Source organism: Carassius auratus, chromosome 34 (genome assembly GCF_003368295.1).
Source record: "Carassius auratus strain Wakin chromosome 34, ASM336829v1, whole genome shotgun sequence".
NCBI lineage: Eukaryota > Metazoa > Chordata > Actinopteri > Cypriniformes > Cyprinidae > Carassius > Carassius auratus.
In genome coordinates this window covers 6,330,270-6,357,375 of record NC_039276.1, presented here as the reverse complement: position 1 = coordinate 6,357,375, position 27,106 = coordinate 6,330,270, and the positions used below count along the sequence as shown (strand labels likewise).

The 27,106-nt window shown below is 37.8% G+C and overlaps 1 protein-coding gene across 1 annotated transcript in view; it reads right to left on the bottom strand.

Annotated features, from left to right (window-relative positions):
• LOC113053805 (uncharacterized) overlaps positions 1-27,106 on the bottom strand; it is a 65,805-nt gene that overhangs the window by 31,018 nt on the left and 7,681 nt on the right. The window contains exons 4-35 of the mRNA XM_026219055.1: positions 23,550-23,718; positions 21,946-22,070; positions 21,758-21,831; positions 21,091-21,264; positions 20,766-20,959; positions 20,446-20,564; positions 19,340-19,443; positions 18,459-18,590; positions 17,756-17,925; positions 17,278-17,408; positions 17,051-17,181; positions 16,802-16,966; positions 16,482-16,690; positions 16,186-16,316; positions 15,342-15,456; positions 12,978-15,164; positions 12,160-12,834; positions 11,351-12,025; positions 10,534-11,208; positions 9,717-10,391; positions 8,900-9,574; positions 8,083-8,757; positions 7,266-7,940; positions 6,960-7,072; positions 6,759-6,826; positions 6,458-6,579; positions 5,808-5,938; positions 5,537-5,679; positions 4,218-4,382; positions 3,863-4,083; positions 532-2,955; positions 165-268 (exon numbers count right to left, since the gene is read on the bottom strand). Coding sequence (XP_026074840.1) covers positions 165-268; positions 532-2,955; positions 3,863-4,083; positions 4,218-4,382; positions 5,537-5,679; positions 5,808-5,938; positions 6,458-6,579; positions 6,759-6,826; positions 6,960-7,072; positions 7,266-7,940; positions 8,083-8,757; positions 8,900-9,574; positions 9,717-10,391; positions 10,534-11,208; positions 11,351-12,025; positions 12,160-12,834; positions 12,978-15,164; positions 15,342-15,456; positions 16,186-16,316; positions 16,482-16,690; positions 16,802-16,966; positions 17,051-17,181; positions 17,278-17,408; positions 17,756-17,925; positions 18,459-18,590; positions 19,340-19,443; positions 20,446-20,564; positions 20,766-20,959; positions 21,091-21,264; positions 21,758-21,831; positions 21,946-22,070; positions 23,550-23,718 — 12,546 coding nt within the window. The remainder of the gene's footprint in view (positions 1-164; positions 269-531; positions 2,956-3,862; positions 4,084-4,217; positions 4,383-5,536; positions 5,680-5,807; positions 5,939-6,457; positions 6,580-6,758; positions 6,827-6,959; positions 7,073-7,265; positions 7,941-8,082; positions 8,758-8,899; positions 9,575-9,716; positions 10,392-10,533; positions 11,209-11,350; positions 12,026-12,159; positions 12,835-12,977; positions 15,165-15,341; positions 15,457-16,185; positions 16,317-16,481; positions 16,691-16,801; positions 16,967-17,050; positions 17,182-17,277; positions 17,409-17,755; positions 17,926-18,458; positions 18,591-19,339; positions 19,444-20,445; positions 20,565-20,765; positions 20,960-21,090; positions 21,265-21,757; positions 21,832-21,945; positions 22,071-23,549; positions 23,719-27,106) is intronic.

Sequence of the window (27,106 nt, the reverse complement as noted above, 5' to 3'; positions counted from 1 at the left end):
TTGTGCTAAACAAATACAGATTATTCAAATAAATTTTTATCTATTCACACAGCTTAATGCAAAATACTTATAAGCACTATATGCAACTGTGGGAGATTGTGGAAATAAAATCCCTGAATGAACGGTGTTATAGGTCAGTAGATCTTGTGAGATGACTTAGGTACCTTGGGATTCGTTGGCCAGACTTCTCATGATGGACTTAATAAGAGGAGAATACTGCAGGTCTTCTGGAAGGCTATTAGCGAGGTTTGTCAACAGCACAGGCAGCCTATGTAAACGGAAGAGTTTTATTAACTAACAACACGTTATTCTTTCTGCTGAGATGGCTTTATCAAAATGTACTACTATGGATCCATTTATTTTCAGGAACCTAAGAATGTGTTCTTTTCAGAGTCATAAATTAGAAGTAGTAAGCATATATAAAGGATAAATGCCAAGTAATGAACAAGCAAAAGAGTACGAAAAACTGGGTCTTGTTATGAGCTCATAACCAGGAACCAGCCTTGGGAGCAAAACCTCAAAGAAACTCACTTGTCAGTCCAGTTAGTGTCATTGATCCTCAGCAGATGGCCGATATTCATGCTAGAAGCCCCCAGCACCATTTTGGGGAGTTCAGACTCAAGACTGCTGCTATTGCCCAGTGAGATGAAATTTTGGATGGTGTGCAGTAGCTGCTGGGTAATATCAGCTGTTTGGGTGAGAGGGCTTTGGTCTGTTTGGATGATCATTAGGATTGTTTTAAGGGTCCGCTCTAGGTCACTTATAATGCTGCTGGAGGAGTTTGTGTTCATGTGGTGCACCATGGCCAGAAGGCTGTTGACAGAACTTACTACTTGTGATACAGCCCCACTGACATCCCCAAAGGTGCTTGTGTCATTAAGAACAGAAGATATTGTCTCCATTAGGTTGAGTGTGATATTGATGTATGGCTGTCCCTCGACAGGCATTATCGAGTATATGGAAGATCCAACCTCACTTAAAGAGTTCACTGCTTGTGAGATTTGGACAGGGGAACCGGATAACATAAGGCCCTTGTAGAGACTCATAGACACTTGATTGGACACGGTCATCAAAATGTAAACAAGGCCATCTGGAGTCATATGCGTGGATGTCGGATCATGAGTAATGTTTAGCGAGTTAAGAAGAGACTGTGTAACCAGCTGGGAGATTTCAGGGAATTGGGATGTGATTTCTGCAGTGCTGGATACTTTCGAGAGGGCAGTGAATAGAGCCGATTGGATAGAAAAGAGGTACATGTGTGTTTCCGTGGGGAGAACGACAACCATCTGATTGAAGGTTTGGGTCAAAAGCATCTCCCTCTCAGCATTGCTGCTCAGGCTATAGTTTGACATGGAGAGGTTGAATAGGATGTGGGTGGCCATAGCACTGCTAAGGATGAGGGGATGGGTGACCTCTTGAACATATTGTCCATTTGGAAGAGTTGTAATATTTAAGAGGGCAAGAACACGGTTTAGGGAGTTAGAAATCTTGCTGGTGGACATCATGACTTTTTCTATGTCTCCGGGATATGCCTCGAGCAATGCAAAGGCTTGCATCATTTGTCCAGATATGTTGAAATAAACAGCTACCTCTCCAGAGAGAAGTGGGGTGAAGGCTTCTGCAGTTTGATCAACGGCTGCCAAATAGGATTCTATGCTCATCTGCGACCCTGGACTGGAAAATGAGCCAATTATGTTTTGAAGAATGCCAGTGACCTGAGGGCTGATGTCCTTGCTTTCTTCAAAGTTCTCGGTAAGGATGCTGTTGAGCGCCGTAAGGAATTGGATCGCAGTGTTGGTGCTATTTCCATCCTGTGAGATGATATTTGACACTGAAGCTTGAAGTTGTTGGGCCATGTGCTCGATTCTTTGAGGAATGTTCAGAGGCGGCTGGTCGGATAGCACCATGGCCATGTCAATTGTTCTTCCTAGGCTCTCGGCAAGTTTCTCTACTTTATCAAGGTCCTGCACTCTCCATCCTTCACTACCGATGTCCATGAACATCTCCAAAAACTGCTGCCCATTGCTAGGGAGTGTCAAGTATGACAGCACATTCAGAGCTGTGTCAATGGTTTCCTCCTGACTTGTGCCCCCAGTCATTTCTTTCAGATAACCCTTCAGGATGACACCCAAATCTGGATTTGCAAAGAAAACATGGATAGTCTCCATAATTTCAGTCGAGGTGGGTGGAATGGAAAGAACTTTAAGCAAGGCTTGGTAGTCAATGTCGAGAAGATCAAGGAAGTCATCCACTGGCTCTCTCTGTACTTCCCTAGCAATTCTTCTGGCATTTCTTGTGTTGGACACAAGACCTTGCAGGTTCTGTCCCCGAGCAATTTCCATTTTGAGTGGGCTTAGATATTGTTCCACAGGGTTGAAGAGGTCACTGGTTAGTTTGATCTGTTTCAGCATGTACAAAACATTCCCAAAAAGGTCAATAAAGGTTTCTGAGAAGCACGGCAGTGGCATCTTGGTTAGGGCATCTCTTACTATCTCGTATAACTTGCGCAGGATCTCCAAGACAAAACTTAGCCCAGTTTCTTGAGTATTGTACAGCCAGTTGAAAAATTCAACAGTTTTCCATAAGGTGCCACTTGTATCTTCCAAATACAGAATTTGCTGCATTACTCCATAAAGGGTAGGCCAGTCTCCCAGTAATCCCGTACCAATGATTTGCTGGATAACCTCTTTTATTAAGCTGTCAACTGTGCTTCCATTTGGGTTCATAAATATGTCTCCACTCAGGATATAATTAATGGTTTCCTTTGTAAAATTCATTCCAGTGAGCGTGATCTCCAGAGCCTGCATGATGATCTGAGGGCTTGCAGTTGAGTTCTGGAGCAGATAGAAATTCTGGAGGATGACCTCTATAGTTTTTCCAGCTGCCTCGATGTATGGCGTCATCAAGGGAGCTTCTCTCTTAATTTGATCCAGAGCCATTTGTATTGAGGAGAGGCTGATGAATGAGAGAGAAATTAGTATTGCATGTGCACAAAAAAAGTTACAGAATAATAAAAATGACTCTTTAAGGATCCATTAATAGCTGGATTAAATAATGTACTGTTATTCATTTATGTGAAAGACTATGAACCATTACAGTACAAGATACTTAAATGTAGAGTTGATGGGACAATTTCTTTAATTAGATTACTTATATTTAAAAACTGCACAACAATGGTCCATATTTCATCTTGATTTTGCTCTCAGTTTCAGCGGGCACTATTATTATATTAATAGAACTGAATAAATATAATACACTTTATTTATAATAGACAATTTCCATTATGTTTCATAATCAATGATCTACAGTGGGTGCATAAATGATTCTGCAGTCGTACGTGATTGATTTGCACAGATATGCACAAATGCACAATTTGATTCCTATCAGTAGTCGGTTCATTACAGGGATGAGCACATAAAGCAGAATCAATTTAAGAGCAAGGAGATATCAGAATAATAGAAACTACTTTATCTGCTCAATCCTGTTTGGAAGCAAAGGAGTCAAACTGAATAAATCAACCTTAATGCAAATTTAATTACTCTTACTTAGTTTGTTTGCATTTTTCCAACCCCTGGTCCTTATGGGTAATAACTGCAAATCTCTTAGTAAATTTGAGAAAGTATTTCAGTATTATAATCAGGCTCGTGGTAATGTCGAAGAATAATGGGATTGTGAGTATGGGTGAAATTGTTGCACACTTTTGTTGGCAATTCAGTCAAACAGAAAAATAAAGTTTAAAAGTTCAGTAGTGTTTAACTTTATAAAAGAGCGTTCTCTGTTACGAGACAGTATAGAATGACTTGGGGCATGTAACATAGTTAGAATAAATATTACTGTAAAAATGACTCCAGACCATTAATACCTTTGGTAGAGCTGCATCTGGAAGAGCTGGACATTCCAGTCAGTCTGGTTTGTTATTTCTAGCACTGAGAGGTTGGATAGCATTGATGTGTAATGCAACAGGACTTCTGTAAGGTGATTGCTAGCAAAGGTACTGTTCACGATCACTTCATAGAAAGTCTCCAGTGACTCTGCCATCATTCCTGCAGTGGCGTTTATCCATAGAGGGTTCATTGCCATTTCCTGTTTAGAAACACAGAGGGTACAGTCTAAATCAGTCTTTAGTGTACACTACCACCTCGTGGTGAGATACGATAGTTGCATTTGAGAGCCATTAAAAACGGCTGCTATTGTAAAACTGGAACTTATCCTCTCACCGTCATATTAAAGTCTGGAGCTGGTTTATCAAAGGCTGCTATGACTGGCAGCAGGCTGATGTTACACCACAAAGCAACAGTGTCTTCACTTCCAGCACCAGCTCTGACATCTTGCCATATTTGCTGCATGTAGCTGCAGTTCAGACTCTGACCCCCCAAACCAGCCTGAGGGGTGAGAACCAGAAAAAATAATAATTATCACAGAAGTCCAACACACTACTGCTACTTTTTTTTACTATTTAAGACTAGAGATTAGATGTTGTCCCATTCATAGAGACACAAGAAAAAACACAAATAGATATCCTAAGTTTGTCAGGGTGGGGCACCCATTCGTGACCTAGTTTGATGCCTTGTGAATTCAAGTGATGCGATAATTGATATTATCATAGACAAAGCATTCACTGAACACGTAGCGATATATAACTCCTGCCAGGATTTGAGCATCTGTTGTAAAAGGAAACCAAATTCTCTCTAGGGATGAAAAGCAGCACCCAATGCATGCTAGCTAATGTAGGCTAGCTGTTTATCTGTAATTAATACACTTCTTGGCAGGATTTTGAAATTGTTTCAGAAAAAAAAAAGTCAGAACATTTGCCAGATACATTTAGTTGATGCCTGTGTCTGTTTAGAAACAAACAAAAAGAGAATTAACAACTAACACCAGGGCTATGCAAGATCCAGTCTCTTCAATGCCTGATCAAAAACATAGTATGTTACTATGATATCTTGTCTTTACTAAGAAAAACTGATTTTCTCAACCAAATAAATAGACTAACAACGCCACCAACACAGATGTACAGAAATGGAGAGGAAACATGGAAACAAAAGGACCATTAATAAATATTTTTCATAATGCATTAATCATTAAAACGATAAACAAGCATTAATACTAACAGTAGATACATACAGGTACGCTTTGAGTTTATTTCATAATAAATGTGTGACTATATTAAAGCTTCCACCTAGTGCTCTTTTCTTACTCTCCTTCTCTGTCTCCAAAACTATTCTGCTCACAAGTGATCAGTGGACAGTGCGTGCCTTCCCGCTTTGTTACAGTTTGATGATTTTTGTTAAATAACTTCTGTTTTTGCTCTTCAATCTCAGAGTGGTTTGAGTTGTTTACTATGTTGCAGGGCTCATTTATTGATAATAAACAATCACTAATAAATAATATTGATAATAATAAATAATACAATAATATTGGGCTTATTTTTTGGGGGCTTGTTTCTGAAGCTGCGGTTGCTTATTTATCTTTTGAGAGTTGGCAACATTCGTCTGGATAAGTCCACCACATCAATAGATAGAAATGTTGTTCTAACCTGCAGAGCAGCTTCTGCAGTTGACACAAGGGCCTGTGGCAATCCACCAACAAAGGACTGAGAAGTGAAATTGCTTGTGTTCATAACATGAAAAATGGCAGACAAGAGGTTGGACATTGGCTCCTGGAGGACATAGAGGAGCTCTGAGGAGAAGAAAACGCTTGCATTAGACGCATACAGTTCAGATATGAAGGAAATTGTCTGTAAGCATGAACACCTACTTTGCTATTCTTTTGAGGTGTATTCAACAGTAAGGCTTTGCTTTTCTCACCTGTTTGTGTCTGCATGTTGTGAGAACTGTTGACAATGGCTTGGTGAATTGTGGAAATGACAGACGGCAATGAATCCCACATAGGAGTACCTTTGAAGGTTGAAAACAAAGCAGCCAACATGTCCTCCAACCTGTTGTTTAACAAACAGTAAGACTGACATTCAAAACTAAGAGTCAACAAGGAATAAATCTATTTTTAATATGTATGCTCATTGGTTTGATTGGTTTGATGGTATGCTCATTAATTTTGGTAAGGACTGTCACACCTACTAATTGTATGTGCAGAAATCGTGAGGTGAAAGACTAATCGAATGCTTTAAATTACTTTCAGAATTTAAAAGTGATTTAAGTGTGGAAAACTCCCAAATGTTTAGCTATAGAATTCTCCTAAATAACAATCAGCTTCTTTGCATTAACCTATATATATTGGATCAAATCTGAAAAGAACAAAATCTTGTCAGATTTTCATCGTGAGAAAAACTCTTAGTGATTTCCAAGTCCAACAACTACTGTATCAGAATTCCTTTCAAACATTCAAACATGGTCAAAGTTATCAGAGAATCTGAGATTTATGGCCATCTCTCTGACTCTCTTGGCTATATAAGAGAAGCTTTCAACAAAATAATCCAATAGTAGGGTGGCAGCCTTACTTGTCAAAGGTCAGCTGGTCAGGACTCCCTGAAAGGATCTGGACCAGAACGCCTACAGATTCTGTAACAGTCTGGGCGGACTCATTCATGAATGGTGACATAGAGCCCAGAAAGACTGCAAGCTGTGACATCACAAAAGAAGTTAACAATAACACATTTATGTTTGTGTGTGTGTTATAATTTTTTTATTTGTGCAATAAATCAACATATATCATAATATGGTGACATTTTACTGTCAAAAGAGTTGTTGGTTATGCAGGGCCTGTCAATAACAGGCCTTTAAGAAATAAAAGCAATTTACCTGTTCTGTTATTTCATTTAGGCTGCCAAGACTGAAGTTTCCTAGGTTGTGCCACATGTTTGTATATTCTGCGAAAAATATAGAGTATATATATCTATGACAACTTGACTGAATAAAAAATAAATAAGTTTTATTAATATATGGCCAACTAACACACTGTTTTTTCAATGAACCCCAACAAACACCATACAGTAAACTTGCCTTCATTTGAGTTTAGAAGATATTCAGTGACCTTAAGAATCACAGATATGATGGGCTGAGCTGTGTTGTTTGATGGCAGTGAATTCTGAAGCTTTCTCATCATATTCACAATGCTGAAAATGAAAAAGAAACACCAACTATTATGACCTGTGCATACACAAATACATGTAATGCATATACACTAAAATTCAAAAGTCAAAAATATATATACATACATACACACACACACACACACACCATAGATAGCAGGAGTGAAAGAAAAACATAGACAGAATACTTTGGAAACAATACAAAGTCTTTACTTACACTTCATTCAATTTGTTAGGTCCAGAAGATTGGGAGATGGTCTGCAAATATGCTAAAATGCTGTTTTTCATGGGAACCAACACCTCAGCCACCTCTGCTGGCAAAAGGCCATGAATAGCTCCCCCTAGCATCTGGACAGTCTCCTGTGTGAGGTGGTTAGCTTGCATGTAATATATATTGGGGTTAAGTATCAGCTGAAGTGAACCATTAAAAGCACCAAGAATATTGTTAATCACATCCCGAGGTAGAGCTCCAGTTTCATTAGAAATACTCTCCAGAACCACTCTGAATGTGCTAATGACAGCTTCTGTAAAGTTTTCACTTTGGAGACCACCATCAGTGCTAGCCACATGTGATGCATAAGTTAGTGCCTGAGACACCTGCTCAGCAACATCCAGGAAGGCTCTGTCCTCAGGTGAGAGTAGAGGAGCCATGGCTTGCAAAAGTTGGTCAAGATTCACCCCAGCTCCTGCAAGATCTACAGAGCTAACATTCCCCTGGAAGATTTTGTCAAGTGCAATTGTCAGATGTTGGTTAATGATCCAGTTCCTGGTCAAGTTTCCCTCATTTGAGCTCAGAAGGTTTTCTGTGGCCTTGATTATCATTGATATGATGGGCTGAGCCGTGTTGTTAGATGGAAGAGAATTCTGAAGCTCCGTTAACACATTCATAATGCTGAAAAACAAAAAGAGTACAAGTACAATTGCCATCTCTCCAACAAAATACATACAGTCAGTTTATATAAATTTCATTAGAAAGTGAGAGTAAAGCAGAGAGTAAGAACAATAATCAACAAACACATAGTATCTACACTCACAGTTCATTCCACTGATCAAATCCAGCAGGCTGGGAGATGTTATTGAGATAGGATAAAATGCTGTTTTTAATGGGAACCAGCACCTCAGCTACCTCCGCTGGTAAAAGAGTATGAATCACTGCATCTACCATCTGGATAGTCCCCTGTGTGAGGGTCCTAGCTTGTGCATAGCTAATTTTGGGGTGTAAGATCAGCTGAAGGGAACCATTGAAAGCGTCAAGAATATTGTTAACCACATCCTGAGGTAGAGCTCCGGTTTCATTAGAAATACTCTCCAGAACCACTCTGAATGTGTTAATTAAAGCTTCTGTAAAGTTTTCACTTTGAAGACCACCATCAGTGCTAGCCACTTGTAAGGCATAGGTTAGTGCCTGAGACACCTGCTCAGCGACATCCAGGAAGGCTCTGTCCTCAGGTGAGAGTAGAGGAGCCATGGCTTGCAAAAGTTGTTCAAGATTCACCCCAGCTCCTGCAAGATCTACAGAGCTAACATTCCCCTGGAAGATTTTGTCAAGTGCAATTGTCAGATGTTGGTTAATGATCCAGTCCTTTGTCAAGTTGCCTTCATTTGAGCTCAAAAGGTTTTCTGTGACCTTGATTATCATTGATATGATGGGCTGAGCCGTGTTGTTAGATGGCAGAGAATTCTGAAGCTCTGTTAACACATTCATAATGCTGAAAAACAAAAAGAGCACAAGTACAATTGTCATCTCTCCTACAAGTTACATACAGAATATATATTACAATATAATTAGAAAGTGAGAGTGAAATAGAGAGAAAGAAAAATACTCAACAAATACATATTCTTTACACTCACAGTTCATTCCATTGATCAAATCCAGCAGGCTGGGAGATGTTATTCAGATAGGATAAAATGCTGTTTTTAATGGGAACCAGCACCACAACTGCCTCGGCTGGTAAAAGAGTATGAATCACTGCATCTACCATCTGGATAGTCCCCTGTGTGAGAGTGCTAGCTTGGGCATAGCTCATATTGGAGTTTAGGATCAGCTGAAGGGAACTGTTGAAAGCACCAAGAATATTGTTAATCACATCCTGAGGTAGAGCTCCGGTTTCATTAGAAATACTCTCCAGAACCACTCTGACTGTGCTAATGACAGCTTCTGTAAAGTTTTCACTTTGGAGACCACCATCAGTGCTAGCCACATGTGATGCATAAGTTAGTGCCTGAGACACCTGCTCAGCAACATCCAGGAAGGCTCTGTCCTCAGGGGAGAGTAGAGGAGCCATGGCTTGCAAAAGTTGTTCAAGATTCACCCCAGCTCCTGCAAGATCTACAGAGCTAACATTCCCCTGGAAGATTTTGTCAAGTGCAATTGTCAGATGTTGGTTAATGATCCAGTTCCTGGTCAAGTTGCCTTCATTTGAGCTCAGAAAGTTTTCTGTGACCTTGATTATCGTTGATATGATGGGCTGAGCCGTGTTGTTAGATGGCAGAGAATTCTGAAGCTCTGTTAACACATTCATAATACTAAAAAACAAAAAGAGCACAAGTACAGCTGTCATCTCTCCTACAAAATACATCCAGTATATATATAAACATGTAATTAGAAAGTGAGAATGAAACAGAGAGAAAGAACAATATTCAACAAACACATAGTATCTATACTTACAGTTCATTCCACTGATCAAATCCAGCAGGCTGGGAGATGTTATTCAGATAGGATAAAATGCTGTTTTTAATGGGAACCAGCACCACAACTGCCTCCGCTGGTAAAAGAGTATGAATCACTGTCTCTACCATCTGGACAGTCTCCTGTGTGAGGGTGCTAGCTTGGGCATAGCTTATATTGGAGTTTAGGATAAGCTGAAGGGAACTGTTGAAAGCACCAAGAATATTGTTAATCACATCCCGAGGTAGAGCTCCAGTTTCATTAGAAATACTCTCCAGAACCACTCTGACTGTGCTAATGACAGCTTCTGTAAAATTTTCACTTTGGAGACCACCATCAGTGCTAGCCACTTGTAAGGCATAGGTTAGTGCCTGAGACACCTGCTCAGCAACATCCAGGAAGGCTCTGTCCTCAGGGGAGAGTAGAGGAGCCATGGCTTGCAAAAGTTGGTCAAGATTCACCCCAGCTCCTGCAAGATCTACAGAGCTAACATTCCCCTGGAAGATTTTGTCAAGTGCAATTGTCAGATGTTGGTTAATGATCCAGTCCTTCGTCAAGTTGCTTTCATTTGAGCTCAGAAGGTTTTCTGTGACCTTGAGTATCGTTGATATGATGGGCTGAGCTGTGTTGTTTGATGGCAGAGAATTCTGAAGCTCTGTTAACACATTCATAATGCTGAAAAACAAAAAGAGTACAAGTACAATTGCCATCTCTCCAACAAAATACATACAGTAAGTTTATATAAATTTCATTAGAAAGTGAGAGTAAAGCAGAGAGTAAGAACAATAATCAATAAACACATAGTATCTACACTCACAGTTCATTCCATTGATCAAATCCAGCAGGCTGGGAGATGTTATTGAGATAGGATAAAATGCTGTTTTTAATGGGAACCAGCACCTCAGCTACCTCCGCTGGTAAAAGAGTATGAATCACTGCATCTACCATCTGGATAGTTCCCTGTGTGAGGGTCCTAGCTTGTGCATAGCTAATTTTGGGGTGTAAGATCAGCTGAAGGGAACCATTGAAAGCGTCAAGAATATTGTTAACCACATCCTGAGGTAGAGCTCCGGTTTCATTAGAAATACTCTCCAGAACCACTCTGAATGTGTTAATTAAAGCTTCTGAAAAGTTTTCACTTTGAAGACCACCATCAGTGCTAGCCACTTGTAAGGCATAGGTTAGTGCCTGAGACACCTGCTCAGCAACATCCAGGAAGGCTCTGTCCTCAGGTGAGAGTAGAGGAGCCATGGCTTGCAAAAGTTGTTCAAGATTCACCCCAGCTCCTGCAAGATCTACAGAGCTAACATTCCCCTGGAAGATTTTGTCAAGTGCAATTGTCAGATGTTGGTTAATGATCCAGTCCTTTGTCAAGTTGCCTTCATTTGAGCTCAGAAGGTTTTCTGTGACCTTGATTATCGTTGATATGATGGGCTGAGCCGTGTTGTTAGATGGAAGAGAATTCTGAAGCTCCGTTAACACATTCATAATGCTGAAAAACAAAAAGAACACAAGTACAATTGTTATCTCTCCTACAAGTTACATAAAGAATATATATTAAAATATAATTAGAAAGTGAGAGTGAAACAGAGAGAAAGGACGATTCTCAACAAATACATATTCTTTACACTCACAGTTCATTCCATTGATCAAATCCAGCAGGCTGGGAGATGTTATTCAGATAGGATAACATATTGTATTTAATGGGAAACAGCACCTCAGCTACCTCCGCTGGTAAAAGAAAATGAATCATTGAATCTACCATCTGGACAGTCTCCTGTGTGAGGGTGATAGCTTGGGCATAGCTCATATTGGAGTTTAGGATCAGCTGAAGGGAACCATTGAAAGCACCAAGAATATTGTTAACCACATCCTGAGGTAGAGCTCCGGTTTCATTAGAAATACTCTCCAGAACCACTCTGACTGTGCTAATGACAGCTTCTGTAAAGTTTTCACTTTGGAGACCACCATCAGTACTAGCCACATGTGATGCATAAGTTAGTGCCTGAGACACCTGCTCAGCAACATCCAGGAAGGCTCTGTCCTCAGGGGAGAGTAGAGGAGCCATGGCTTGCAAAAGTTGGTCAAGATTCACCCCAGCTCCTGCAAGATCAACAGAGCTAACATTCCCCTGGAAGATTTTGTCAAGTGCAATTGTCAGATGTTGGTTAGTGATCCAGTTCCTGGTCAAGTTGCCTTCATTTGAGCTCAGAAGGTTTTCTGTGACCTTGATTATCATTGATATGATGGGCTGAGCCGTGTTGTTTGATGGCAGCGAATTCTGAAGCTCTGTTAACACATTCATAATGCTGAAAAACAAAAAAGAGCACAAGTACAGCTGTCATCTCTCCTACAAAATACATACAGTATATACTGTTTGTAAAGTGAGAATGAAACAGAGAGAAAGAACAATACTCAACAAATACAAAGTATTTATACTTACAGTTCATTCCATTGATCAAATCCAGCAGGCTGGGAGATGTTATTCAGATAGGATAAAATGCTGTTTTTAATGGGAACCAGCACCTCAGCTACATCTGCTGTTAAAAGAGTATGAATCACTGCATCTACCATCTGGATAGTCCCCTGTGTGAGGGTGCTAGCTTGGGCATAGCTCATATTGGAGTTTAGGATCAGCTGAAGGGAACCGCTGAAAGCACCAAGAATATTGTTAACCACATCCTGAGGTAGAGCTCTGGTTTTATTAGAAATACTCTCCAGAACCACTCTGACTGTGCTAATGACAGCTTCTGTAAAGTTTTCACTTTGGAGACCACCATCAGTGCTAGCCACTTGTAAGGCATAGGTTAGTGCCTGAGACACCTGCTCAGCGACATCCAGGAAGGCTCTGTCCTCAGGTGAGAGTAGAGGAGCCATGGCTTGCAAAAGTTGTTCAAGATTCACCCCAGCTCCTGCAAGATCTACAGAGCTAACATTCCCCTGGAAGATTTTGTCAAGTGCAATTGTCAGATGTTGGTTAATGATCCAGTCCTTCGTCAAGTTGCCTTCATTTGAGCTCAGAATGTTTTCTGTGACCTTGATTATCATTGATATGATGGGCTGAGCCGTGTTGTTAGATGGAAGGGAATTCTGAAGCTCTGTTAACACATTCATAATGCTGAAAAACAAAAAGAGCACAAGTACAGCTGTCATCTCTCCTGCAAAATACATCCAGTATATATATAAAACATATAATTAAAAAGTGAGAATGAAACAGAGAGAAAGAACAATATTCAACAAACACATAGTATCTATACTTACAGTTCATTCCACTGATCAAATCCAGCAGGCTGGGAGATGTTATTCAGATAGGATAAAATGCTGTTTTTAATGGGAACCAGCACCACAACTGCCTCGGCTGGTAAAAGAGTATGAATCACTGCATCTACCATCTGAATAGTCTCCTGTGTGAGGGTGATAGCTTGGGCATAGCTCATATTGGAGTTTAGGATCAGCTGAAGGGAACTTTTAAAAGCACCAAGAATATTGTTAACCACATCCTGAGGTAGAGCTCCGGTTTCATTAGAAATACTCTCCAGAACCACTCTGACTGTGCTAATGACAGCTTCTGTAAAGTTTTCACTTTGGAGACCACCATCAGTGCTAGCCAACTGTAGAGTGTAGTTTACTGCCTGAGAAACCTGTTCAGCAACAGCAATGAAAGCTCTGTCCTCAGGGGAGAGTAGAGGAGCCATGGCTTGGAGGAGCAGCTCAAGATCCTTTCCTGCTGTTGTGATATCAGATAGAGAGCTAATTTCCCACTGGAAAATTCTAGCAAGTGCCGTCATCACTTGTGGGTTTGTGATCCACTCCCTTGTCAAGCTGAGGTAGGTCATGATCTGACCTTCAATTTCAGCAGGAATACTAATGTTCATTTGGGAGCCTAGAGAATTGTAGTATGTCTGCTGGATCTCAAGATTTCCTTTAATCAATGCCATCTCACCCTGCAGCAAGGTCATGATTGTACTGCCAACCTGTACAAGATCTTCACCTTCCAGAGGAAGCCTCACATGGTTCAAGTTCTGGATCTTATTCATTGTTAGCGTCACCATATCTGCTTTTGCATTGATAAGTGCCACCTGCATTTCAGTCATCTGTTTCAGTTGATGGAGAATCTCTGCAAACATACTGCCACTGGTGTAATTTCCAAGCTTGTTTAAATACCACAGTGTGATTTCTCCATACACCTTCTGTGCATACTGCCCCTGCTCCATCAATGTCGAATTAATGGTGTGGTATGTGTATTGTTCTCTGAACACATTTTTCAAGAGGTCTTCCAGGATGTTGAGCTCATTTGTAATATCAGTGATGTTCTCCACATCAAGACCCTGCAGATTTTGTCTGATGGCTGACAGTGTTGTTATCAGCACCTCTTCTGTCAATGCAAGTGGGCCAGATCCAGAGGTGGACATGTTATTTAGTTTCTGATATTCTACCGCAGTGATATTAAGCCAGTTTTTAAGAGTCATTTGAGCATTATTTGCCACAGGTATTACTCCAAGTAAACCAGAAGCAGTCTGGATGAGCTGAAGGACACATTCGGCCTGTCCAGTAACAGGAGGCTTCTGGGGAGACTGTGTGGTTTGAGTGTTCACACACTGTGGGATTTGAATGGCCATATTCAGAGTTTCCAGAATGGATACTGACCAATTAGAATGAAAGACAGAATTGACTTGTTCTAATTCAGAAATGGTGAGATTGGAGGCTTGTAGACTTTGACTGATGTTGAAAATAGGAGATGCATAAGCATGCTCAAGAAGATATTGAATCTTCCTGGAAATTTCCATTGAGGCTTCTGCTGGCAGGGACATGGTCCAAGGCAGGAGCAGAGCGAGAACATCAAGCGCAACAGGGAGAGTCATGTTACCCCAAAGATGTGTTGTTGGCATGGTGATATTATTTCCAAATGTAAGCATTGCACCAAGATTATCAAAGACATTCTGGATATCAGCTACACAGTCCTGGCCAAGAGCTGAACAGATCTCTAGATCTCGAATGAGATCATGAGTCTTATTTAGCCCTGCTTCTAACTGATACTGCTGCTCTGGAGGTAAGATGGCTCCAAGTTGGCTCAAAATTGCTCGAAGAACTGCAAAACCCTCCTCTTTGTTTAGAATCTGGATGGACCCATTGTTCAAGACCTGAAGGATGCCCATAATGACTGGGTGCATGCTGGTGGTCTGGGAACCTCCTGACAACAGGTTCTCTATCTGTCCCAGTCCAAGAGCTGCCATAATGTCGTTTAAGAGCTGAGTGTCAAACTGTTGTGTGAAATCAATGTTTGAGAGGAGCTGAATTTCTTTATCGACTGTATTAATGAGGTCCAGCAACAAGTCTTTTAGTGAAATTTCACTACCAAGTAGCTGACCAGGAAGGCCATTGGCAATGACTTGCTGCAAAAGTGCAAAGTAACTGTTTTGGAGGAGAGCCACTGTCCCCTGGAGAGGTCTAAAATCAAATGAATGTAAAGTCATTATCTATAATAAAATAATCTATATTGTATCACCAATTTGACTTTTATGTAATTTGATACATTTTGAAAATAAAATATGCACAGAGTAGTACAGAAGTTGAAAATAGAATAACTTTGGTATCAATAAATGTTTTGCAGTAAAAAATCACTACCTTAACAGGCTGGCAGGTTCTCTTGACACTTTAGAGATCATAGAATGAATCAAAGGAACAGCTGTTTCCCAGGTAAAGCCTGTCTGACAGGTGAAGGCAGTGGGGGTAAGAGTGCCTGCAAAAACGTGCACAATTTACTGCATATTATTTATAGTACGGTTGAAATAAAATACTGATCATTCAATAACGTAAAAAAAAAAGTGGGGGAAAAATTATTCCACTATGATGTTAACTGATGAATTGAACTGGATATGATAACACTTTGCTGTACATTGTCAATACAAATGTCATATCAATAAAATTTGCAAAACTTTAAAATAAGACATTTTTTACATCAGGTAATGCATTAGGTATCATGAACAATTATATGATTTTTTTCAACAATTTTTGATTTTTCAGCATTTATTAATCTATGTTCAATTTATAATATTCCTTATCACATATTTCACACATTTTCTAGAGAGGGGCATCTTCTATCACCATTGCACTCTGTAATATTAAGAAAAGTGTAATATTTTCTTATGCTTTCAATAAACGTGGATTAGTAATATTTTGCCCAATGCGCCCTGTTGTGGCCTCAGAAGAGAAGCCAAAAGCTTTTCTTCACCCTAAATGAAATTATGCATTTTAAATTTTTATATAATTTGAATTTTAATATTTAATTGCAAATTCGAATTAAATTTTTCAGCCATTTTGACAGCCCTAATAAATATGTAAAAACATTCTAGATTTAAAAACCATGGAAAATGATTTCTCATTGTTATAAAATTACCAACAATAATCAGATATTAAGAACAAAGCCTTCTGATTTATGAAAGATTTAAAACAAAAAATTTATACTCACAGTTTGGTGATGCAGTGGCATTAGGTTGGTAGGTCAAAATCCAATAAGCCATATGGAAATATGGTTCTATGGAGGGCCACAGAGAGCTGTTCTCTAGTGGAGAACCCATGTTCTCAAATATGCCAGTAACGCTTTTTTCACAAGAAATTAAAATACAAATAAACATACAAAATTAGTTTAAAAGGTGATAAAGGTTCTTAGCTAGGTAAATCTCTGTTTCTACAGGGACTGTTATAATTCTCAGCAAGAAACATCCTTGTCACATAGTAGTTATTGACAAATAGTAGGTTTCTAACCTGGTCAACAGAACCTGGGATAATCCAATTGAAATGTTCCCTGGGATCCAAGCTGCAAAATAGTCCTCATTAAGCTCAGTTTGCAATTTCTGGAGGGCAGTGACATACTGAAGGGAGATTGTGTATAGACTGTGCCACTCTGCCATTAGTATTGAGGGTGTGACATTGTACATTACAGTTCCATTCACTACACCAACCAACTGTTGAACCTGTGAAAACACATTTAGTTTAGGTACAGTAGTAATATAATCATTAACTTCTTTTTTCTTTTGTCAAAGTTAGACACTTTTTTGCCATCTCTTCTAAATACACCCCCTTACTTTCTCGTTTACTGGCAAAAGTGATGTTAACAGCATTTCCTCAAGACGTGTGTCATTCCCAGCGCAAACTAGAGTGCCCCACAACTGAAAGTTTATAGAGCTGTAGGTTGACATCCAAGCCCAGGGAGCAAAAAGGTCTTTGCAGCTAGTGTGACCCTCTAGAACCTGTATGAAACATTAGAGGACATCCAGTGTGACAGATGAAGACTTTCAGTGAAAACTACACAAGCACACTTTTTTTTTTCCCACCTTGGCCACGGTTTGCACAGTAGAGTCCATGGCATGGTCAGCCCAGGCATTAGCAAAGGTCTCATTCTGCATTAGAGAAAGGAATGCCTCCTGGACATACTTGGCATCCTTCAGGACCACATCAATGAATGCTGTGAAACAGATAATGATGATTCAGGTAATCAGTGTGTCAAGCATTGGAAACTGCTTGCATAGTGTAATTCTCTGCACATGCTGATGATACATACGTAGCTGGACTTCAATTGCAACTCTTGCCACCTGCATTGATGAATGGCCAGCCATCATAAAAGTCTGAATGTATTCCCAGCCAGGCATGCCTTGTAGAAAATCAAATGCTGAATTGCTTAATCCAAAGATCCTGACAGGAGAAAATGATAAAGAGGGATTTCAGGTTTAACAACTTTAATAACAGGTTCTTTTGTTCATGCAGATGTCACATGGACCAGCCTGGTTTATATTTATATATTAATCCATTTTCATACAAAAGGTAGTGGACCAAACAAATTTACTTGTTAAACATTGGTTTGATTAATTTAAAAATCCTCCTACCAAAGTTAAAAACAACCTACATCCTGGAAGTAAACTCTATGGTATCTATGGCACAGAGCCACCTTTCACATGGAATAATCAAACCAGATTTGGCTGATCTGATTTACTGCATAAAATTCCATCTAAACAGATGCAAAGTAGCCTGGGTTGACATACAATTGTTCCGCCAGGCTCTGTGGCTGAGCATCACTGCTGCGCTGGGACCTGCTATGTTTGAGAACAGCATCCAGGCTCGATGGAGACACTAGGCCCAGGAAGCTGCCGAACACCTCTTTAGTGAAGGCCAGGTCAGCTGATGCAGAGGTCTGACTCCAAGCCAACAGTACCTGTAAGGATGAAACATGAAGATGTTACTGGTATGGGAATTTACAATATTAAAACAGCATTCATTATTTAAATGTAATGAGGAGTAAACGACGTATGCATGTGGGTTTGTTCCAAATATAGCATGTAATATTTGTATGTAGTGGTCACTGTGACAGTCCTACCAATTACTGTGCATTGTATTTTTCACATGATGCATGGCTTCTAAATGCAAAATCATGGTGATTGGATATTGTTGTGGAGTTTCCTCTGTGTCAGGGGAATATCTAATTGGCGTTCCCTGAGGGCTGCTGATTATACATGCTTTTTTTTTCAATCAGTGTGAGTGCAGCTAGCATGCTGTCTTGTGTTTAGACTGAGCTGTTTCCTAGGCAATGTGCAGCAAGTAAATAGGAGGAAGCGTAAATGAGAGTTTCTCACCCTCTCAACCACAAAATAGGTTAGTAAAGTTTGGAAGTGTTATTTAATATGGCTTACTTCTGAACATAGAGAAGCAGATATTTGTACATACCAATATACTGTATGAAAAATTTACCTGTTCAGCAACTTTCCACGTATTTACCCCTTCAAATATCTGGCTCGCTTCCCAACTCCAACAATAGGAGGCGTTGATGTTTTGGTTGCATAAAAAGGTACGAAAGTTTGCCTCGCTGAACAGCACTTGAATCTGAGAAGGTCAAAATATGCGTGAGTTTGAATGATTGTGTGTGAATGATTTGTGTTTGTTTATATAAACTCCTAATCTTCTAACAATATACCGTAAAACAAATGAGCTAATTCTCTGAAAACCTAGCCTGTGTAAGCAACATTAGGGCATTATATGGCAGGCAATCCCCATGTGAAAAATTTTCCTAAATATCTTTGGTGAAAAGTATTTTTATTGTTCGCCATTGCTAGTTAAGCTGTCACTTTGTCAATTTATGCAATTGAAGTCCTTCATTAACTAAGCATATCAATCAAGAGTTTCATGTTAGAGTATCATGTCATTAAATTAGCAACACGCTAATACAAAATTCTACTGAAATCAGCTTTAATACAAAATTAATAAAGAATTACTAAATACAACTTTTGATAATTTCTAATCATATTGTATTTCTAAATTCGTTAGTTCATTCAATCGATGTGATTTCAACCACAGAATAATATTAAACAACACATAACTTAAGATGTGGTGAATGTGGCACTGGTGATTTCCATGGTGATTCAAATAATTATAATAGGAATAATAATATGTCTCTTTTGATGCATGCATATGCACAATTTGATCTAGTTTGTGGACAAATTACACATCATTTAAAAGTTGAAAAAGTGTTTTTTTCCTCAAAGTCTATGGAGCTTTTGGCTTTGTACACATAGTTTAATGAATACTCATATTCTGAACAAGGAACCTGCACTGAGCAGCAATGAGAGGCCTACCTGATCGAGAGGAATCTTTATTTGGTTGATAAGGTCCTTCACTTCTGAGCTGTACAGAACAATGCTGCTTGGGGTCATGACATCACTCAATTTGAAATACACATCTATTTAAAACAAGAGAAAAGTATGAATGCACTTTTGACCAATACGAGAGCTCTTCTGTGACTATGTTGGCTGGCAGATGGCATTCTAAAGCACTTGAAAGTTTAATATCTATGCACATTTTGGGGAATATGCTGGTCAAAACACCACAGTGTTAGTTAAATCTGAAGTGTATAATTTCTGTGTCAGTATCATCACAAATAGATTTTTTAAAAATTACTGTTTTCAAACTGGTTACATGAACACTCCCCCTTCTTCCTAATTGTCAAAAAAACAGATAGCCCTGCCTTAAACTCATACGACTAGATGAAAGCAATCTATGAATGGCTTGCATATGCATATCGGTACATATTAAACAGGGATCAAACAAGAACTTTAACAATGAAAAAAATTATGCCCTACGGTTTTTAGGTACTCAAATAATAAAATACACTTTTGTCTAAGAACAGGCTGCAAATGACATGTGATCATAATTTTTCACCTTGCCAAGTAGGATCCTCACCTTTTATAAGACAGGGTGTGGTGCACATGGTCTGGACTGGTTTTGACAATAGACTCTAAATCCCATAATAATCAACATCTCTACTAAGATAGTAAGCAACCTGGCAGCCAGCAACCTGGGGTTATAAACCTTACTCAAGTGCAATGGTAGTAACCATAAAACATTTATCCTTACCTAATGGGAAAAAAAAATCTCATCTGACAAATTCAGCATGTCCAGAGGCACTATAGTGACATTTCATCAAAATTGTGCTATCTGGTACAAATATTTATTTAGGCTTTCCAAAGCCCAAGGTCACTTTACACAGTTAGATGAAAAATGTGCGTGACTCACTTTTATGAACCAATAATATATATATATATATATATATATATATATATATATATATATATATATATATATATATATATATATATATATATATATATATATACTATACAATAATATATATAAATACCAATCACAAAACATTCATACTTCAAACCATTCATTTTCAACACACCTCTCCCTTTCCAACCACTCATGTAGTTGAGAAAGCCAATGACTTTAGTGATGACTGGGTTTGTGACATCAGTAGAGATGTTGGCCTGAGGAAAAGTCCTCTGAAGAAAGGTCAAGGTACTAAAAGCAAATAAGAGAGGCTGAGATTATTTTAGACAGTCATTAAACACTAACAATATAAACATGTAAGACACACATAATGGGAAGGTATACTGTTGTGAACATACTCATCAGACTGAATTTGAATTATTAACTGACCCTAAACATTTCAAAGGCAGCGTATGTGAGCAATTTTTATTTAAACAAATTCTCAACACTCACTTGTTAAGATTTTCCAATTCCCCTGCTCCAACATTTAATATCTCTTGATCTTTGGGCTTCAAGAAGAGATCAGGCAGGCCAAGCAGGAAGTCCCACACTGACGTCTCCTGTTGAAGCATGTCTAGGACCACCACAGTGCCTCCAATCGATCCCAATACTTCTGTCGGGTTACTGAGCAGCATTTCTGTCAGCACCTGGCGACCCACACAAGTAAACAGATGAACATCATAGGGATGTCTAATAACTCATTTGATGTCTTCGACATTTGTAGGCATAATGTAACTAGACTGAAAGATTATGAACGGTGTGGGTGGTCTGATCCCACCTGGTTCAGGGTGAGTAAGGATGCTTCCAGAACAGTGTCATTGGAGCTGCAGAAGTTTATTGAGCCCTTTGTAAAGAGATTCTGTGAACTGGCTGATGTGTTGATGGCAGTCATGGAGAAGCTGCAAATTGATTTTTTCAAGACATTCACAGATTCCCAAACTGACTCCATTGTCTACAACAAAGAAAACAATTAATTATGTAAGTAACTGGACATTGAAGAATATTGATATTTTGAAGAATGTTGGTATTGAACCAGTCGCTAGTAGCCACTGATTTACATAGTATGGAAACAAATACCGTGAGAGTCAATGGCTACCAGCAACTGTTTGGTTGCAGGTTTGCAAACAACATACGGGTGAGTAAATGATGACATCGTTTTGAATGAACTATCCCTTTAAGTAGCCATATCGCTTAAAATATACATTCAAATGATAAAAATGTATTTTTAATGGACCATTACAAAGAATACACAACAAACAATGACTAGTGACTATTACCAAAAACAAAAACAAAAAAATTACATGAAGATATTTTGAAAAAAAATATATAATAATTCACCTTTTGTATATTATCTCCTAAAAATAAAATAAAATCAATCTGGTGTATACATACACATACACAAAAACATGGATATGTCAATAATACGGAAAACACTCATCACTAACCTGATCAACAAGTGCAGTGTTGTTAAAAGTGTGCATGACTGAAGTCACATTGGGCATGTTTTGAAAGCTGGAATCTAAAATAATAATAATAATAATAAATAACATGTAAAAACAGAAACTGGTTCATTTATCAATTCTTTAACCCTGATAATAGCTTTGTTTTAAAAGACCGATGAAAATGTACATACTGAGCATCCTGTCCCATAGCTCTAGGAGCTCTTGATTTGATGCATCCCTTTTCAGGATTGAGTGAACCAGTCCTCCCTTCTGTAGATGGGCCAGTGGAGGGAATCCATGAAGCAGGGTTGGTAAACTGAAATATAAAGAGGGCCATGGGAATGCAAGGAGTATAATAACTATAACTATAATGAAACTTTTGTCAAAGGACAAGCTAAAGTTTTGTTACTAAAATATATGTTTATATAGTCTAAAAATACATTATATAACAGTTCAAACATAGACATGTAATGTATGATTATGTAAATGCTGATATTTTTGCACAAGCCTAACCGTACGTCAAGGATGGAGCATTATTTAATGATAACTAGGTGAAGGATTATACAAACAATTCCTGTGAATTCAAACCCTCCCACACAGTATGAGCTGGTAGTTTCTTCACAGTGCACAAAGAAATTTAATTAATAAAAGGAAGTAGAAAAGAAGCGATGTTGCCATTGGGAGTTTCTGCCACCCCCTTATTTAACTGAATCAAATTTTTCAAACACTCAGTGAAATCTTCTTGGATGTACGTTAAAGCAAAATAGTGTCTTAAAGCCTTTTCTACATTTCTTCGAACTTCATTAAACTATGAACCAACTAAATTAACAACATTTTATGTAATATTTACTCTTTCACTGTTATCTATTTTATTTTATTCCACCAAAAATATTTTTTTAATTCTTAAAATGTGATTAATACTTTTTTAAAACTTTTAGTTTATTTATATGTTAGTCTATTATTAAAATTTTACTTGGAGCAAGGGGACAAAATGCTAACCTGAATGTAAGGGAAAATATTAACAAATTTCCCCCTTTTGTGTTTACAAGGAAAAAACTATGGGTAGATCATGACAGAGATCAATATAAAGCAAATTATCTTATTTATCGAACTTCAAACAATTAAATGTTTTCTACCACTGTGCTTTAGACAAAAAATGTTTTTACCAATAATCATGCAATTTATTTTCAACAATATTTTTAAGTAGCACTTTATAAGTAGTCATATACAGTGTGTGTTTTTTGTGTGGTAAAGGAAAACCGCATGTAAACAAATCCATGCTTCTTCACCAAATATTCTTCAGCAACAATGACCCAGCAAAGGTTTTGAATACAGAAAGTTCCATTGTTGACTCAACCTAGACATGATACACACAGCAGTTAAAGAACCTTTGAACAAACAGGTTTAGTCAACATTTCTCTATACAACAGCCAAATGCTGATCAGCTGATCAAATAAGAGAATTCTTAGCTTGATGATTAGTGACTAAGCCAAAGGTTACAGCAATGTCACAAGAGGTGCAGTGTTTTGCCATGAGGTCCATTATCATCTCATCAGTGACGCATCAACTTACAGGTGTGGCCATTGTCATTTTGTACTGAGACATCATTATTAGACATCGCATGGCATACAGCAGGGTGCTAGCTCATAAATATCACCATTAATGTACACATCTGATCACCATAATACACCCAATATGGAGAAATAATTTATAAAAAGACCTCAGACTTTCTGAGAATATGGTGCAACATGAAAAATCTGTTTCTGGAAATATGTTATTTTTCACAGTGCATTACCTGTGAGATTCAGCATCCCTCCGTTGGCGATGACGCGTGTACCAGTGCGATTTGGACTGTCCTTCTGTTAGGTAGGATTTGTTGGTGCATGTACTGTCGGTGTTACACATGAGTGTCTGCAGGAAAGGGAAGAACCCGGCACTCGGAAGATTTCTAGGTGCCACATAGCCTGAAAGAAACAGTACAGAGTTGTTGTTTTTTTATTATTGTTAGGGTTAAAAGAACAGTTCAGTTAAAATTTGCAAATGTAGAATGTAAGATGTACATGAGTTTGTTTCTTCATCTAAATAGATTTGGGGAAATTTAGCATTACACCACGTGTTAGAAGGAGAGTCCGAACAACTGATAAAAACATCACAATCATCCACAAGTAATCCAAACAACTCTAGTCCATCGATTATTGTCCTGTGAGGTGAAAAGCTCTATTTTTGTAAGAACATATCCATCCAGGCATTTCGACTTTAAACAGTCATGTGGATTACTTAGAGAAAATTGTGATGTTTTAATCAGCTGTTTGAACTCTCATTCTGACGGCACCAGTTCACTGCAGTGGATCCATTGGTGAGCAAGTGATGTAATGCTAAATTTCTCCAAATCTGGTGAGTACATTATCATTTACACCCCATGGCATGGATTGTTGAACACCATTCTTGACATTAAGCAGGATATATCCAATTCATGATTTGCCTTTGCTAGTCAACGGCAGATGGTATAAGTTCATGTTCTCGTTCTAAAAAGAGACATTTGATTGGACAAAAATGTCTATATATGCCCATGTGAGTAAGATGAGACATCGATATTTTGTTCTGCTTTCTAGGAAGAGAAAGACTAGTCTACATTTTAAATGCATACATATGTGATAAGTTTATTAATCAACTTGTATAGGTACATTAGTATACATAGATGTATATAAATGATCACAAATCCAATAGTCATGGACTAAAAGCAGCATCCTTTATAAGGTTTGGTCTATAAATAAACATCTGCAAAAACGATGTACAGTGATGTCCCATTATTCACTCACTCCCTAACCATCAAACAAAAAGAAAAAGAAAAAAAAAATAATAATAATAATAAATAATTAATAAATATAAGCTTTCACTGTAATAACTACTACAGTATCGGTATTCCAGAATATTAGTCCTATAGATCCTGCATCAATTCAGTCTTGTACTCTGTAGTTTACAGAAGCAAACACATTTAAAGTATATAAGCACAGACACTGCACTTTATCTCGGTGTTTGACAGTGCAGTTTGTGAATCAGAGTTTGTTTTTTTTTATGTCCTTTTAATCTAGCATAGACCACAATGGGTTTGGTCGATCAATAAAAGCAACTTTCACAGAAGGCTAAAAATGTCTGGTATGGTACAGGACTTTCATAGAAACTAACACAATCTTTTGAGTTAAGTGGTACTGTACATTACTACAAACTAAGCGTGACCGCGTAAAAGGTTTCATACTGTAGGATTATTGATATTATGTAATGTTTGTCTAGCAAACAGTGCTTGAATGAACTAAAACCCTAGAGAAACTATGGAGAACGATAAAAAATAAACATGGCATAATCTACTTAGGGTGTGATAAGCATTCACATGATCTGATCAGCAGCTTTCTAAAATATACGGATGAGGTATTATTAACATGATAAAATATTGACTAGGACTGTTCCATTAAGTTTAATTAATACATTTAAGTTTAATAACCGGTGGGATTATCATCATAACCAAAAACATTCTACTCATATTCATAAAGAAAATTAACTTTTAGGCAAACTGTTCCTTTAAAGTTTCTTTTCTTCTAACCAATAAATATATATACACAATATATTTATTAAAGCCAAGTATGAATCTCAGTAAGCTAATGTTTTGCATTTATTCCAAAATAATAGATCTTTAAATACTGGTCAAATAAAACAGAGATTTACTTTAAATTTCACCGAGCTGATATCTCACTAAAAACTCCCACAGAGGAGATTTCAAATGTAAGGGAGACAGAATTATTATTATTTATTATTATTATTATTATTATCACATAATAAAGCAGAACATATATTTTGTTGATAACGTGACACACTGAACGTTGCAATCACACTTGTGATTGTACACTTCAAAGGGTTAATTATACTTAAAAATATATAATTTAAAAATATTATTTTTTTTTGTTTTTTGGAAGCAGTATTTAAATCCATTAGGTTCAAAAATCTGAAGGAGAATGTATACCCTTGCTTTAAATGCATGATGCACCTGATTGGAAGGCGGAAATGTTACATCTGGAACATTGTGTGATATTTCATAGTGCTCTCTGTCATTTTGACAGATAACAAATATTGTTGTTCTCTGCTTCAGAAACATTCCAGTAAATACTGAAAAGGATCTGCTGAAGTGGCTCACATAATTAAAAATGCAGTAGAGTCGTTCAGAAAATCCCACATTTTTGGAAATCCAAATGTTCAAATTTAATTTTTTCATATCTGATTGCAGACTATAGTCTCTTGGCAAAACTGAGCAGACTTGGCGGCACTGTTTGTCCTCCGAAACTCTAAGAAGAGACACATTAATACTGCAGGAGAAAAATCAGAGAATCAGACCAGAAAATACCTCAGCTCATTCTTAATCTATTTGCTGTCTGGGGAAAAACAATTGAGATCTCAATCATGTTTTCTCAACCTGGGTTGGTTTTTTTTCCCCAGAGAGGGAGAATATTTGATTTTCCTGTCTGGTTTTAAGGTACAGGACTTTCATTGAAACAAGCACAATGCTTTGAGTTAAAAGGTACATTACTTCAGACTAAGCGTGACCACCTAAAAGGTTTCATACTGTAGGATTATTGATTTTATGCAATGTTTGTCCAGCAAACAATGTTTGAATGAACCAAAACCATAGAAGAACTATGAACAAGTATTCAAATGATTTGATCAGCAACTTCCTAAAATATACAGAGAAAGTATTAATAACATAAGCAAATATAAAATCATTAATACGTTTATGTTTAATAACAGATGGGATTATCATAACCAAAAATATTCTCCTCATATTAATAGAAAACATTAACTTTTAAGCAAACTAATTCCTTTAAAGTTGCTTTTCTTCTAACCTATATATATATATATATATATATATATATATATATATATATATATATATATATATATATACACACACACATACTTGCATACTTGCAAGTTAGCGTTTTGCATTTATTCCAAAACAATTACATATTATATTTTACAAATTTAAACAATAGATTTTATTTGCGAACTTATGTTCAGCTATTCTTTTTAATAGTTAGAATTTTTCGGATCAACATTCATCAAAGTTCTTTAAATACTGGTCACAGAAACAGAGATTTACTTTAAATTTCACCAAGCTGGTGAAATTTACCAACCAAGCTGGTGAAATTCATAAAATATCCATAAATTGTACTTATTTATTACCAGAAGATGACTTGAAAAAACACATATAAACCATATATTGTCGCAATCGTGTTTATTCACATTTTCAACAAAACATTTCTGCTTTCTATTCAGCTTAGCTACAGCGATAGCCGGGTGCCATTT